The sequence below is a fragment of the Budorcas taxicolor genome, chromosome 11 (genome assembly GCF_023091745.1).
Source record: "Budorcas taxicolor isolate Tak-1 chromosome 11, Takin1.1, whole genome shotgun sequence".
Taxonomy (NCBI): domain Eukaryota; kingdom Metazoa; phylum Chordata; class Mammalia; order Artiodactyla; family Bovidae; genus Budorcas; species Budorcas taxicolor.
The window spans coordinates 49,873,290-49,888,339 of record NC_068920.1 but is presented as its reverse complement, the minus strand read 5'-3'; the positions used below and the strand labels follow the sequence as shown (position 1 = coordinate 49,888,339).

General features: G+C 37.8%; 1 protein-coding gene across 2 annotated transcripts in view; it reads right to left on the bottom strand.

Annotated features, from left to right (window-relative positions):
- The window catches only part of FKBP5 (FKBP prolyl isomerase 5), a 116,438-nt gene that overhangs the window by 43,493 nt on the left and 57,895 nt on the right, over positions 1-15,050 (bottom strand). For both annotated transcript variants that reach the window (XM_052649158.1, XM_052649159.1), the window contains exon 4: positions 12,382-12,526. In XM_052649158.1, the coding sequence (XP_052505118.1) occupies positions 12,382-12,526 (145 nt within the window). The remainder of the gene's footprint in view (positions 1-12,381; positions 12,527-15,050) is intronic.

Sequence of the window (15,050 nt, the reverse complement as noted above, 5' to 3'; positions counted from 1 at the left end):
ACTCTTACTGGGACACCCCCAGCTTCCCATGGTGTGCAGACTATATGAGTAACAAATGCAACCTGTTCACTACAGTTGTGTTCCCAGTGGTCTGTGGCTGAAGGACACTGATGACTCTCTCAGCTGGCTGAGGCAGAGTGCAGGGCCACCAAAGAACAGGACACAAGGGGTATCACTCAGCGTCTTTACCAGCAGAATGGAGAGTACCAGTTACACTGGAGTTGGTTAAGCAAGCACCTACCTATTTCCTTAGAACTGATTCCTAAAAGCAGATTTACTGGGTCAAAGCAAAAACATTTTTTAGATTCTTGATTTTTGGGGATCTTTGGTCTCTTCAGGGTCTTAATTATGGGTACAATACACCAAGAATATCAAAACACAATTCATTCTCCCACTTGTTCGGGACTTCAATTTTACTACCTCAAGTACAACTGGTCCATTTCAGCAGTCCTATTCTATTGGTAACAAAATATGAAACGAGAATATATACTTAAAGCTCAGTATAAAAACAATGCACTGTACTTTTTTCTTCTTTCTGCAGAGTTCAATATAATTTTTTCTGATTAAAAATAAAAACAAAATCCAATTTTATAGGTTCAGTGTAGGTTCATCAGTTATAACAAGCATACCACCCTGGAAGGGGGATGTTGAAAAAAGGGAAAGACTAAATCGTGGTAACGTAAATAAAAATGACCATTTCAGTTCAGTAGCTCAGTCGTGTCCGACTCTTTGCGACCCCATCAATCGGAGCACGCCAGGCCTCCCTGTCCATCACCAACTCCCGGAGTTCACTCAAGACTCATGTCCATCGAGTCCATGATGCCATCCAGCCATCTCATCCTCTGTCGTCCCCTTGTCCTCCTGCCCCTAATCCCTCCCAGCATCAGAATCTTTTCCAATGAGTCAACTCTTCGCATGAGGTGGCCAAAGTACTGGAGTTTCAGCTTTAGCATCATTCCTTCCAAAGGAATCCAGTGGTCATGTATGGATGTGAGAGTTGGACTGTGAAGAAGGCTGAGCGCCAAAGAATTGATGCTTTTGAACTGTGGTGTTGGAGAAGACTCTTCAGAGTCCGTTGGACTGCAAGGAGATCCAACCAGTCCATTCTGAAGATCAGCCCTGGGATTTCTTTGGAAGGAATGATGCTAAAGCTGAAACTCCAGTACTTTGGTTCAGTCAGGTATAGTCAAACTGTTGTGCAACCAATGTCCAGAATTTTTCATCTTGCAACACTAGAACTCCACTCACTAAAACTCATTTCCTCCTGCCCCAAGTCTCTGGCAAGATTTCATTCTACTTTCTGTTTTATGAATTTGATTACTCTCGATTTCTCTACATGTAAATGGGATCATGCAATATTTGTCTATTTGTTACTATATTATTTCAGTTAGTATAATGTTCTCAAGTTTCATCAGTTTTGTCTCATTTGAATAATACTCCACTGTACGCATATACCATTGTAAGTACATTAAGGCATTTTGTTTACCCACCCACAAACATTTGGGTGGCTTCTGCCTTTCAGCTATAATGAATAATGCTACAAACACGGGTGTACAAATATCTCTTTAGGATTCTGCTTTCAGTTTTTTTGGTATATACCAAGAGGTGGAATTGCTGGATCATAGGTTAACTTTTTCTTTGAGAAACTCCCATGCTGTTTTCCACAGTGGCTATACTATTTAACATTCCCACCAACAATGCACAATTTCTCCAAAACCATGCCAACACTTGTAATTTTTTTATAGTACCTGATGGATATGAAGTGATATCTTATTGTGGTTTTGATTTGTATTTCTCTAATGATTCAGTGATGCAGAGCATCTTTCCATATGCTTGTAGTCCATTTGTATACCTTCTTTAGGGAAATGTCTATTTAAGTCCACTGTCCATTTTTTAAAAAATTTTTATTGAAGGATAATTGCTTTACAGAATCTTGTTGTTTTCTGTCAAACCTCAACATGAATCAGCCACAGGTATACATATATCCCCTCCTTTTTGAACCTCCCTCCCATCTCCATTGTCCGTTTTATAATCAGATTATTTGAGGGTTTTTTAGTTGCTGGATTATAGGAATTAAGTATTTAAGATATTAACCCCTTGTCAGATACATGATTCACAAATATTTCTTTTCATTCTCTAAGCTGCCTTTTAAAATAGGGTTTTAATTATTTTTCACTTTTATTTTTGGTTGCGCTGGGTCTTTATTGCTATGCGAGCTTTTCTCCAGCTGCAGTGAGAGGGGGTACTCTCTAGCTGCAGTGGGCAGACTTCTCATTACAGTGGCTTCTCTTGTTGCGGAGCACGGACTCTAGGGTGTGCGGGCTTCAGTGGTTACAGCATGTGGACTCAGTAGTTGTGGCTCCCAGGCTCTGGAGCACAGCTTCAATAGCTGTGGCACACAGACTTAGTTGCTCCACGGCCTGTGGGATCCTCCCATACCAGGAATCAAACCTCCATCCCCTGTGTTGGCAGGCAGATACCTTACCACTGAGCCACCAGGGAACCCCTAGGCTGCCTTTCCATTCCATTACTGTATCCTTTGATGCACAGAAGTTTTTAATTCTGATGTAGCCAATTTATCTACTTTTTACTTTTGCTGCCTTGCTTCTAGTGTCTTATTCAAGAAATCATTGCCAAATCTAAAGTCATAAAGCTTTCTTTTCAAGTTCTCTCCTAAAAAAAACTATTTTATGTCTCATATTTAGGACTTTGATTCATTTTAATTTTTATATATCATGGGTCTAACTTCATATTTTTGCATGTAAATATCTAGCTTTCTCAGCATCAACTGTTTCCTTTCCTTAATAAATGGTCATGGCATCCTTGACAAAATTAATGACTAACTTTTAAATGTATGTTTGCATGTGAAATCATTGATAATACTGACACTGTCTTTCTTCTTTTCATAGTAAAGTTTTTCCTGTATATTTTTTCCTCATATTAATTTTATCTTATTTTTTAAATGTCTTATAAAAAAGGACTCTGATAAATCATCCCCACTCCCTACCAAAAGGATATGATTATGAATTCAACAAACTGATTTATATGTTAAGATTCTTTTAAAGGGTTCATATGTCTTATGTTACATTCTGTTTTTGCCATTGCTCTAATTACTAAGAAAACTGATCACTGGATGATCTTTCCCCATCCTCATGACTTATCATTTCAAAGACAGGGAGAAAAAATAATGTTTTGGGACAGCCCTCATGGTCAACTCTGCCAGGCTAAACTGCTAGATACCTGAAGTCAGGAGTCATGTATTGATTATTTTTTATTTCCCAAAGAACTTAACACCACAATATTATACTTAATAAAGGAACACAGTACATGCTGCAATATCTATATGGAATTAAAAATTTGTCAGCTTCCCCTAGTCTACTCTCACCCATGCCTAAATCAGCTTCTCCTTAATATCCGCTCAGTGATGAAGCTGGAAGCATTCTTCCTTCATTGGAAAGTACCAGGTAAGGCCAAAGAAAGTACTGAAAGTTTGTTGTCTTTCTGGCTCTCATTTTTGGGAAGGACAGAAAAATTGAATATTTTGGCCTAAAAGCCTTCGCTCCAAATCCTGAATGCTCATACAGCATGCTTGGGGCTGGTGCATGGGGATGACCCACAGAGATGTTATGGGGAGGGAGGTGGGAGGGGGGTTCATGTTTGGGAACACATGTAAGAATTAAAGATTTTAAAATTAAAAAAAAAAAATCTAAAAAAAAAAAAAATCCACATCCACATCAAAAAAAAAAAAAAAAAGAAGTAAACAGACGTTAAGACTGTATTTACAGAGGAGTAACAGTATCAATAGAAATTTAAAGGGAACATATGGCTAAACCACAAACAACCCACAGGAAGCCGGCTGCATGGTTACCCGTTACTAGTAAGGGTATTTTACTCGCTGTAAAATGTTGTCAAGGCCTAAAATATGTTAAAAAAAAAAACAAACAAAAAACAGGGCAGGGATAGAGACGCAAACGTAGAGAACAGACTTGTGTACACAGAGGGAGAAGGAGAAGGTGGGACGGATTGAGAAAGGAGCACCACGTATAAAAGAGCTACCTAGTGGGAAACTGCCGCACGGCACAGGGAGCCCCCCTCGGTGCCCTGTAATGGCCTGGAGCGGTGGGGTGGGAGGGAGGCTCGAGAGAGAGGGGGTATATGTAGGTATTAATTAACTTGATTGTGTGGTAATCATTTCACAATATATATATATATCCAAAAATGAATATGAAACAGTAAAAAAAAATCATTTCAAATAAAAATAAAAATAGGAACTAGGCCCCAATACCAAGCATGTAATAGCAGTAATTTTGCTTTTGATAAACTTCATTAACTACATCATTCCTGTAAGAAAAATGTCTGGTATACAGCAGGCACTCAGTAAATTCTGCTGGACCAGGACCTACTTTGTTTCTGTGCCTAGTTTGGGGGCTAGTTTTAAACCTTAATATCTAAACATAACTTGAAAGAGTTATGGCTCTGCCATAACTGTATAACTGGCTCTGCCACTTACTGTATAACTTTGGGCTAATTATAATTTTAATAATAATTATTAGAACTATAAATAATAGTAATAATTATAACTTTGTGCTCTCACTTTACCTGTTTCCTCATATGTAAACAAAAAACCAACTAAAAGAAAACTAAAATAGCTAATTATAGTAGGTACCTAAGACATTTTAAAAAATCGGTAAAGTGGATTTCATTAAAATTGAAAATTTTTGTTCTTTGAAAGACTGAGAAAATGAAAAGGCAAAAAAAAAGAAAATGAAAAGGCAAGTTAGAGACTGGGAGAACACACTTGCAAAATACATATCTGATTAAGTGCTTGTCTCACTGGGTACAACTCAGTGGGCACGAGATTTGAACAGATACTTCACAAAAGAAAATATAGAAATGTACACTAAGCACAAGAAAGGACACCCTCAATGTGACTAATTACCAGGAAAATGCAACTGAAAGCCAACGTCAGACACCATTCCATGTGCGTCAAAATGGTTGAAAAGACTGACACCACTACCAACTGACAAGGATATGAAACACAAACTCTCAAACCTTGCTGGTGAAAATGCAAAATGGTACAGACATGTTGAAAAAACAGCGTGGTAGCATCTTACAAAGTCAAACATATGTTTACCATGTGATCAACAAGTCCACTCCTGGGTATTTACCCCAAAATAAACTTACCCAATATATCCACACAAAGACAAGTATGTGAATGTTCAGTACACTAGTCACAATAGCCCCAAACTGGAAACGCCAATGTCCAGTTTTTGAATAGATGAACAAATTGTAGTATTTCCATACTTGTAAAATGCTACCTGAAATTCAACATGTAAAATGCTACCTGAAATTCAACTTGAAATTCCAATCATTATGCTAAGTGAAAGAAGTCAAACACCAAAGATGACATATGATTCCATTTATATGAATTTTTGGAAAACGCAAAACTGTAGTAACAGAAACCAGATTAGTGACTGAATGGCCCAGGAACTAGAAGCAAATTTTTAGGGTTAGAAAACTGTTCTATATCTTGACTGTGGTGGTGGTGGTCATATAACTATTACCCAGCAAGCTATACCTTTAAAAGGGTGAGTTTTAATATATGTAAATAGTACCTCAATTAAAAAAACTCAGTCTTAGACACAGATGTTATTATGACTAATTGCCACCTAAACTATACTAAACAGATTGTGTAAGAAATCTAAAATATACTCAGGAGTGACTGAGTTACTTGAAGATGGCAAGATTGGGAATTTCCCACTATTGAAAAAAAATCGGGGCATTTCAGAGCAAAACTGAATGCAATTATAAAATAGTAAAGTTACATTTATGAATTCTTGAATTGTCTGTATAAATTTTAAATACCTCACACTTAAAATTATTTATTTGTTTTAGTATCTGTATTCTCTATTGACAAATAAGCTTTTAGACAACCGGGATCATAACTGTACTGCCCATTGTTATATTTTCAGCTCCTAGCACAAAATCAATCACATAATAGCAGCTCAATAAATATCTGTTAAATAAAAAAAAAATCTAAAACGTAATAGTAGGGGCTTCCCGGATGGCTCAGTGGCAGAGTCTGCCTGCCAATGCAGGAGACCTGGGTTTGATCCCTGGTCCCACGTGCCATGGAGCAGCTAAGCCCCGTGCACCACAACTGCTGAGCCTGTGCTCTACAGCTCAGGAGCCTCAACTCCCGAGCCCGTGTGCCGCAACTACTGAAGTCCGTGCACCTTAGAGCCTGCGCTCTGCAGCAAGGGGAGCCACCACAGTGAAAAGCCTGCACACCGCAACTAGTGAGCAGCCCTCGCTCAGCTCAACTAGAGCAAAGTCCACGCAGCAACAAAGACCCAGCACAGCCAAAAATGAATCAATTTAAAAAGACTTTAAAAAAGAATAATAGGGTTGACGTGAGGATTAAATGAGATAATGCATATAAGCCCTTTGCCTTGCACTGCAAGTCCTAGAAAGTATTCACTATTAGTCTTTCAACGTATACTTTCTCCCTTTTACCCCAGTATGCTAAAGACTGACGACAATCATGGATCATGATGCATCTAATAAGGTTAGATTAATGTTAAAGGCAGACCACTCACATTTACTTCATTATGCTTTACTCTCAATAGTAAGAAGAGTAATGTCAAAAATCCAAAACGACTAGTCTGTCTTCTCAAATTGAGGGAAGAATATAAGAGATAGGATTTTTATCTTCATAATTCCCAACTGTACTTAGTCATATACCAAGAACACCAAAGACAACTTCACTGAAATAGCCTTTTATCAAAAATCAACAGATTCTCATAGGTGTAGATGGGGAATGAGTGAAGCCTTAGTGTCCTTAGATTTACTTATAAGAACAGACCAGATATAATTACTGCAGCCCCCAAACCCATACCTTCCCAATTTTAGTGACAGCATATTTGCTGGAGGGAGAAGGAAAGAACAAAAGCCCTATTACGGAAGCATACTTGAAAATCCTGAGTCATTCTTATTTTAGCTTAAGATGGGCTATGGAACAGTTCTGAAAGAGATGGGAATACCAGACTACGTGACCTGCCCCTTGAGAAATCTGTATGCAGGCCAGGAAGCAACAGTTAGAACTGGACATGGAACAACAGACTGGTTCCAAATAGGAAAAGGAGTACGTCAAGGCTGTATATTGTCACCCTGCTTATTTAACTTATATGCAGAGTACACTGTGAGAAACGCTGGACTGGAAGAAACATAAGCTGGAATCAAAACTGCCGGGAGAAATATCAATAACTTCAGATATGCAGATGACACCACCCTTATGGCAGAAAGTGAAGAGGAACTAAAAAGCCTCTTGATGAAAGTAAAAGAGGAGAGTGAAAAAGTTGGCTTAAAGCTCAACATTCAGAAAACGAAGATCATGGCATCTAGTCCCATCACTTCATGAGAAATAGATGGGGAAACAGTGGAAACAGTGTCAGACTTTATCTTTTTGGGCTCCAAAATCACTGCAGATGGTGATTGCAGCCATGAAATTAAAAGACGCTTACTCCTTGGAAGAAAAGTTATGACCAACCTAGATAGTATATTCAAACGCACAGACATTACTTTGCCGACTAAGGTCCGTCTAGTCAAGGCTATGGTTTTTCTAGTAGTCATGTATGGATGTGAGAGTTGGACTGTGAAGAAGGCTGAGCACCAAACAATTGATGCTTTTGAACTGTGGTGTTGGAGAAGACTCTTGAGAGTCCGTTGGACTGCAAGGAGATCCAACCAGTCCATTCTGAAGGAGATCAACCCTGGGATTTCTTTGGAAGGAATGATGCTAAAGCTGAAACTCCAGTACTTTGGCCACCTCATGCGAAGAGTTGACTCACTGGAAGAGACTTTGACGCTGGGAGGGATTGGGGGCAGGAGAAGAAGGGGACGACAGAGAATGAGATGGCTGAATGGCATCACTGACTCGATGGATGTGAGTCTGGGTGAACTCCGGGAGTTGGTGATGGACAGGGAGGCCTGGCGTGCTGCGATTCATGGGGTCACAAAGAGTCGGACACGACTGAGCGACTGAACTGAACTGATGGAACAGTTCTAGGGATTCAGAATATGCAATAAAGATTTAGTTTAAAAAATTCAATAGAGAAACCATCATTGTTTCATTCTAATTTCTGTAACACACTCTGTAGTGGTAATAACCAGCTGTCTTAGATTGATCCAGTTACTTTCTGGGGCTAAAAAAGATGCTTAAGTATCGTTTCAAAAGGTCTGTTTGCAAACATAGTAAACAGGAGTGAGGCCCCAAACTGCTGTAACACAGTTCTTGCCTCTCCATTGTAAAGCCAGCCAGTAAGCCCAGTACATAAGGAATCAAGAGAGTCCAGTGTACAATACTTATGCTGCAGTCCATTTGTATTATTTTTCTTCACTACGATGAAGTAGTTACTGCCATAACATATAGGCATTAACTAAGCTGCCTAGCCAGTGTTTGTTTTCTAGGCAACTGAACACATTATGTTATAGAAGTTTTACCACAGTGATACTACTCTAGCCTCATATTCCTAATTATCATCTTCAGGGGTCCTCTAAAGGTTTTTGTTTTTGTGTTGGGTTTAATCCTTCACAGTTTTTGTCCCTGTACTCTTCACAGAATATACAAGAATGGAATCTCAGACTCAGGACTAATCTTAAAGCTCTTCTACAAACGCTTCTTTTTGTAAGAGTAGGGGAGGTTAAGTGAGCTATTCATGCTAACATACCACAGGGAAGAACGAAAACTTCAGAAACGCTGGCTTCCTAACACCCAGCTGGATGGACTCCCCATGAGACCATGCGACCTCTAGATAGGTGTGCCGAAGGTACCAGGGCAACTGAAAGCTGCCTCTTCTCTGCTCAAAATTCCAGGAAACATAAAAAACTGTGTCCGAAAGTCTGTTCTTTGTATCTCCACTGCTGTCCTGTAGATAGGTTCATCAGTACCATCTTTCTAGATTCCACATATACGAGTTAATACATGGTATTTGTCTTTTTCTTTCTGACTTACTTCACTCTGTACAACAATAGGCTCTAGGTTCATTCACCTCATTAGAAACGACTCAAATGCATTCCTTTTTATACCTGAGTAATACTCCAGTGTTTATGTGCCACAGCTGCTTTATCCATTAATCTATTGATGAACATTTATGTTGCTTTCATGTCCTAGCTGTTGTAAAATGCGGCAATGAACATTGGGGTTCTATTTTACGGAAATAGAGTCTTTTCAATTATGGTTTCCTCAGGGTGGGAAATATGCTCAGTAGTGGGATTGCTGGGTCATATGGTGGTTTTATTCCTAGTTTTTAAAGGAATCTTCATATTGTTCTCCATAGTGGCTGTATCAAGTTACATTCCCACCACAGGGCAAGAGGGTTCCCTTTTCTCCACACCCTCTCCAGCATTTACTGTTTGTGGACTTTTTGATGATGGCCATTCTGACCGGTGTGAGGTGATATACCTCCTTGTAGTTTTGATTTGCATTTCTCTAATAATAAGCCATGTTGAGCATGTTTTCATGTATTTATTAACCATCTGTATGTCTTCTTCAGAGAAATGTCTGTTTAAGTCTTCTGCCTATTTTTTGACTGGGTTGTTTTTCTGTTATTGAGCTTCATTAGCTTCTTGCATATTTTGGAGATTAGTTCTTTGTCAGTTGTTTATCTGCTATTAATTTCCCCCGTTCTGAAGGCTGTCTTTTTACCTTGCTGATAGTTTCCTTCACTGTGTAAAAACTTCTAAGTTTAACTAGGTCCCATTTGTTTATTTTTATTTTAATTTCCATTACTTTCACCATAGTGCACTTTACTGAGAAAATCTGGGTACAGAAGGTGGTTGTATAAATTCTCAGCAATTCTTCAGTCTACCTATTATCTTAAATCTACCAACTTCAAGACAGAAATTCAAAGGGGCAGCAGTGGGAACAAAGAGGTCTGATGAGGCCATTTACTCTGGGATCCTCTCAACTAAATAATGATGCCACAGCCATGCTGGTGGCCCTGGAGCTTCACATCCCTATATCAGCAAGAATGAAAAAACGTTTACCCGTTGTCACTTTCTGCTATGTTAAGGAAAAAAATCTGTACTTGATTTTGATTGCTATCCTACTAAACACAAGATTAATCTCCCATGAGCCATCAACTCACTGAGGACCCAAAGGAGAAGGGGGCAGTGACCCAGCCAGCATTAGAGCTTGAAGAGAGGACTGTTGGATGGGAAGCAGAAGTCGCCATGACAAACAAATGCCTATGGGTACAAGGAAACCAGAAACTCAGAAAGAGTTTAACTCCTTAGCTACTTGCTGTTTCCTTTCCCAGATCCTTACTTAGCTAGCAACTCAACTAAGTGTAGAGTCAGAAAAAAGAATGAAATTATTCAACACTGAGGCATGGTGGTGAATGGGGTGGGGGGGATTGCCTCCTTTCTCCTACACTTGACCTGGGAACAAACTAAAATCTGCTCTATCTGTGACTGATAAAGCTAAAAGGACTTTGTAATTCAGCCACTAACTTCCAACAAGTCACATGGTCCACGAAGTTCAATTTGATGTATGGGATATTCTTTTTCCAAGATTGAAAAAAAAAAAGAATAGTAAACTAACTGAAGACATTTAAAAGTATTTATAAGGAAATTAGTAAAAAATCACATTTAAGATTTTCAAACAGTGGTTCTCAACTTTTTTACTTAGGACCTTATTACATCTTTACCAGTTCATTTAAAGTAATAATAGCTGTATATGTTAGTATAAATTATTTTTATGGAAAATAATTATATTTCCCCAAAACAAAACAAAAAAAATAGTGAGAAGAGTGATATTGTTTTATAATTGTTACAAATGTAAAATGTGTCTGACAATTCAATCTGATTCTCATACCTACTTTTGGATTCATCTGTTGCAACTGCAAGTTTTGGTTGAAGTATATGGAAAAAATCCAAACCCAGAAAGATAACAGAAAAGATAGGAGCTTTTTAATAGCCTTTTCAGATAATCATGAATATAATAATCTGATACTACATCAAAATTGGACAGGTATTAGTTTCATAAAGGTCAGTTGCCATGTGGAATCTGAGATCATATCAATGAATTGTTCATATGATGTTACATTAAAATCCACTGGTCTAGCTTACACATCCAATGGACCTTTTACTTATGAGTGATTTTGTAACATCTTGCATTGGTCCCTGGCAAAATACTGTTCACTGAGTCACACAATCTTCCAAATGTTAACACATTTCATTGTATAATATCTTAAAACACATTCATTAATACTCATTGATCTCATCAGAAATCATTTACATTCTGGGAAGCTGTCCAGCTCTGAGTAGCAGATACAAATTTTCCCAAACTGCACTTTTCACCTGAAAACTCAATGGTAGAAATACTGTCACTTGTTGTTCTGGAAGTGACAGGCTCACTGCATTAATCTGCAAGAAATTATCTTCCAAATACAGAATAGTCAAATCTCAATAATCACAGCTTGTCCTTTCAAATAAAAATGACGCTTCACAGAAACAATCCAGCCAGTTCAGTTCTCAACCAAAGTGCACAAGTGCTTCCCCTTGAGATAACCTCTGTGTGTGTGTGTTGGGGGGGAGCGGTAGGGGGGTTGGCATAGTGTTTTATGTGTGCTTTCCCATCTGTCTCAAAATACCAAAACAATGTGAAACAACGATTAGGATTTAACAAAATTAATATTTTTTTACACCACATCAAGGACATTCTTAAGTGAAACTTGCTTTTCTTTGTCTTTCTTATTTAAGCAGTAAGTGAGGACAGGAAGAACACACTGCTGCTGCTAAGTCGCTTCAGTCGTGTCTGACTCTGTGCAACCCCACAGACGGCAGCCCACCAGGCTCCCCTGTCCCTGGGATTCTCCAGGCAAGAATACTGGAGTGGGTTGCCATTTCCTTCTCCAATGCATGAAAGTGAAAACTGAAAGTGAAGTCACTCAGTCGTGTCCTACTCTTAGCGACCCCATGGACTACAGCCTACCATACTTTCCGGCAAGAGTACTGGAGTGGGGTGCCATTGCCTTCTCCGGAAGAACACACTACTACTGGTATAATCTGATGTCACTATCTAGATTTGCACTAAGGCTCCAGCAGTTTTTCACCACTGCAGCTTAGTACCATCAGTGCAAATGTCAACACAGTAAAAAATAATAAATAACATCTTAGTATTATAATGAAAACAATTTTGACACTATGGACCCCCAAAAGAATCTCAGGGACCCCTCAGGGATCCACGGACCACACTTTGGTAACTACTGCTCTAAAATATCTTCACTTTTGGCAAGGATAAGATCCACTAGCTCCCACATAATATAAATAGCAATAAATCTAAGCAAAACACAACTCAAAAAAAAAAATCCCTCTTACCTTTGCCAAGACTAAAGACAAATGGTTCATTTCTATCATGACTGGAATCAAACTTCTTTCCATTTGACAATTTCCCTTTGTAATGGACATAAACTTTGTCTCCAATCATTGGTGTTTCCTCACTATTTCCCACTCTTTTGACAATCTAGGAAAGACAAACGTCAAGAAAAAAGGAGGTTAAACATTTTTCTTTTAATCAGAGAATAAAAATGTCACTCAGTCCATGCCACATCACTCAGGCAGATTTGTAAACAACTGTCTGTCCTTTATAAAGGCCTCCCTCCTAGTTCTTGCAATAACCTTCACTGTCAGAAAACTGTCCTATACCACTAAATATTTAATACTATATTTAATTGTACTGTTAACCACACTATTCTCTCAAAATAATAAACCAATAGAGCTTGTTTTATTGCTTTAATGCCCCATGTTTTGACACTAAAATCTCTGAAAACACAGAGCTAGTTCATGTACAAACTGAATTAGACCAAAAAGATTAGTGGACTTTCAAAAACATTCAAAAGTAAGTCCGAAGCAAAGTTTCAAAGGTAAGATTTTTATTTCTCTCCTTTCTAAAAACATTAGCTTCTGATTAGATTCCATTAGTTTGGTTTTATTTCAAAAAGCCCCATTTTCTGATATAACAGGTTATACTTCCTACTATCTGAAGAATATGCAATGTGTAAAAAAAGTTTGATATGATACTGAATAACTTGTGTTCTAGTAAAGGAAATGTCATAACGTTCCAAGTTGAAAAATATTTAACTATCATAAAATCCAGTATATTTATTTTGTTCTTGGCAGAGCAAGACACTAATAGAGTTGGTCAAGTTCTGGGAAAAGAAAATCAAATCCAGGCATGTGGTGTATAGTTTATTCTGTCAATCACTTATGCCAAATTAATCATTTTTGCTAGATAACAGAGGATGGTAACTAAACATCTTTTGTAGGGAAGCGTCTGAATTTTTATTGAAAGAATTCAATTATTTGCTCCTGAATTCTTTCTTGAGATATAACCTCCTTGCTCCACTCTCATATCACATAAACACTGTGAACTAAGATTCCACAACTTTCTTAGTTCAAAAGCCCAGACATTATAAATGAAAAAAAAGAAAATTGCAACTTCATAGAAAGCTGAACTTAATCAATCAATTCAGTAAAGTTGCAGGATTACAAACTCAACATACAGAAATAAGTTGTGTTTCTACACACAACAAATTATCTGAAGAGGAAATACTGTAGAGAAAATAATCCCAAAAATGCAAATGAATCAGAATGGCAATTATCCAAAAGACAGAAATAACAAGTATTGGTAAGGATGTGGAGAAAAAGGAACCCTTGTGCATTGTTGGTGGGAATATATACTGGTAGTGTTGTCATGAAAAGCAGTATGGAGGTTCCTCAAAATACTAAAAGTAGAACTACCATGTGATCCAACAATTCCACTTGTGGATATTTATCCAAAAGAAACGAAAATACTAACTGAAAAAAGATATACGCAACCCTATGTTCACTGCAGCATTATTACATTAGCCAAGATATGAAAACAGCCTATGTTCACTGATAAATGAATGCATGAAGAAAAATATATGTATACATATATACAGTGACTTCCCTGGTGGTCCAGTGGCTAAGACTACATGCTCCCAAAGCAGGGAAATGGGGCTCAATCCCTGGTCAGAGAAAAAGATCTCGCATTCCACAACTAAGTCCCAGCACAGCCAAATAAATAAATATTAAACATATATATATATGTATGTTTGTATACACACACAATGGATTATTATTCTGTCACAAAAAAATAATTAAATCTTGCTGTTTGTAATATGGATGGACCTTGAGGACATTATACTAAGTGAGATAGGTCAGACACAGAAAAACAAATACCGTTATGACCTCACTTACCTATGGAATCAAAAAAAAGAAAAAAAACAACAACCAAATTTACAGATACACAGAACAGAAACAGACTGGTGGTTGTCAGAGGTCAGAGTTTGAGGGGAGGGTGGGAGAAATGGGTAAAGGGAGTCAAAAGATACAAAATAATAAGCCATGTATGTAACGTACAGCATGGTGTGACAGTTAATAATATCATAATGCCTACTTGAAAGCTGCTAAGACAATAGATCTAAAAAGCTCTCATCACAAAAAAAATTTTTAAACTATGTATGGTGACAAATATTAACTAGACTTACTGTGGTGACCATTTCATAATATATACCAGTGTCAAATCATTATGTTGCACACCTGAAACTAATAAACTGTTTTAATATCAATTATACCTCAATAAAACTCTCATTCAAATAGCATCAAAAACTATCAAATAGTTAGGAACAAATTTAGTCAAGGAGGTAGAAGATTTGTACACTGAAAACTGCATGATTCTAATGAAAGGAACTGAAGAAGACACAGAAATGGAAAAGGCAGCCTATGCTCACGAACGAGGAGAATATTAAAAATGTCCACACCACTGAAAGACACCTACAGATTCAGTGCAAGCCATACCAAAATTTCCCATGGCATTTTTCACAGAAATAGAAGAAAAGACCCATGAAAGACCCAAAACAACCAAAGCAATCCCAAGAAAAAAGCTGGAGGTATCATATTTCCTGACTTCAAACTATATTACAAAGCTGCAGTAATAAAAACAGACACATGGACCAACGGAACAG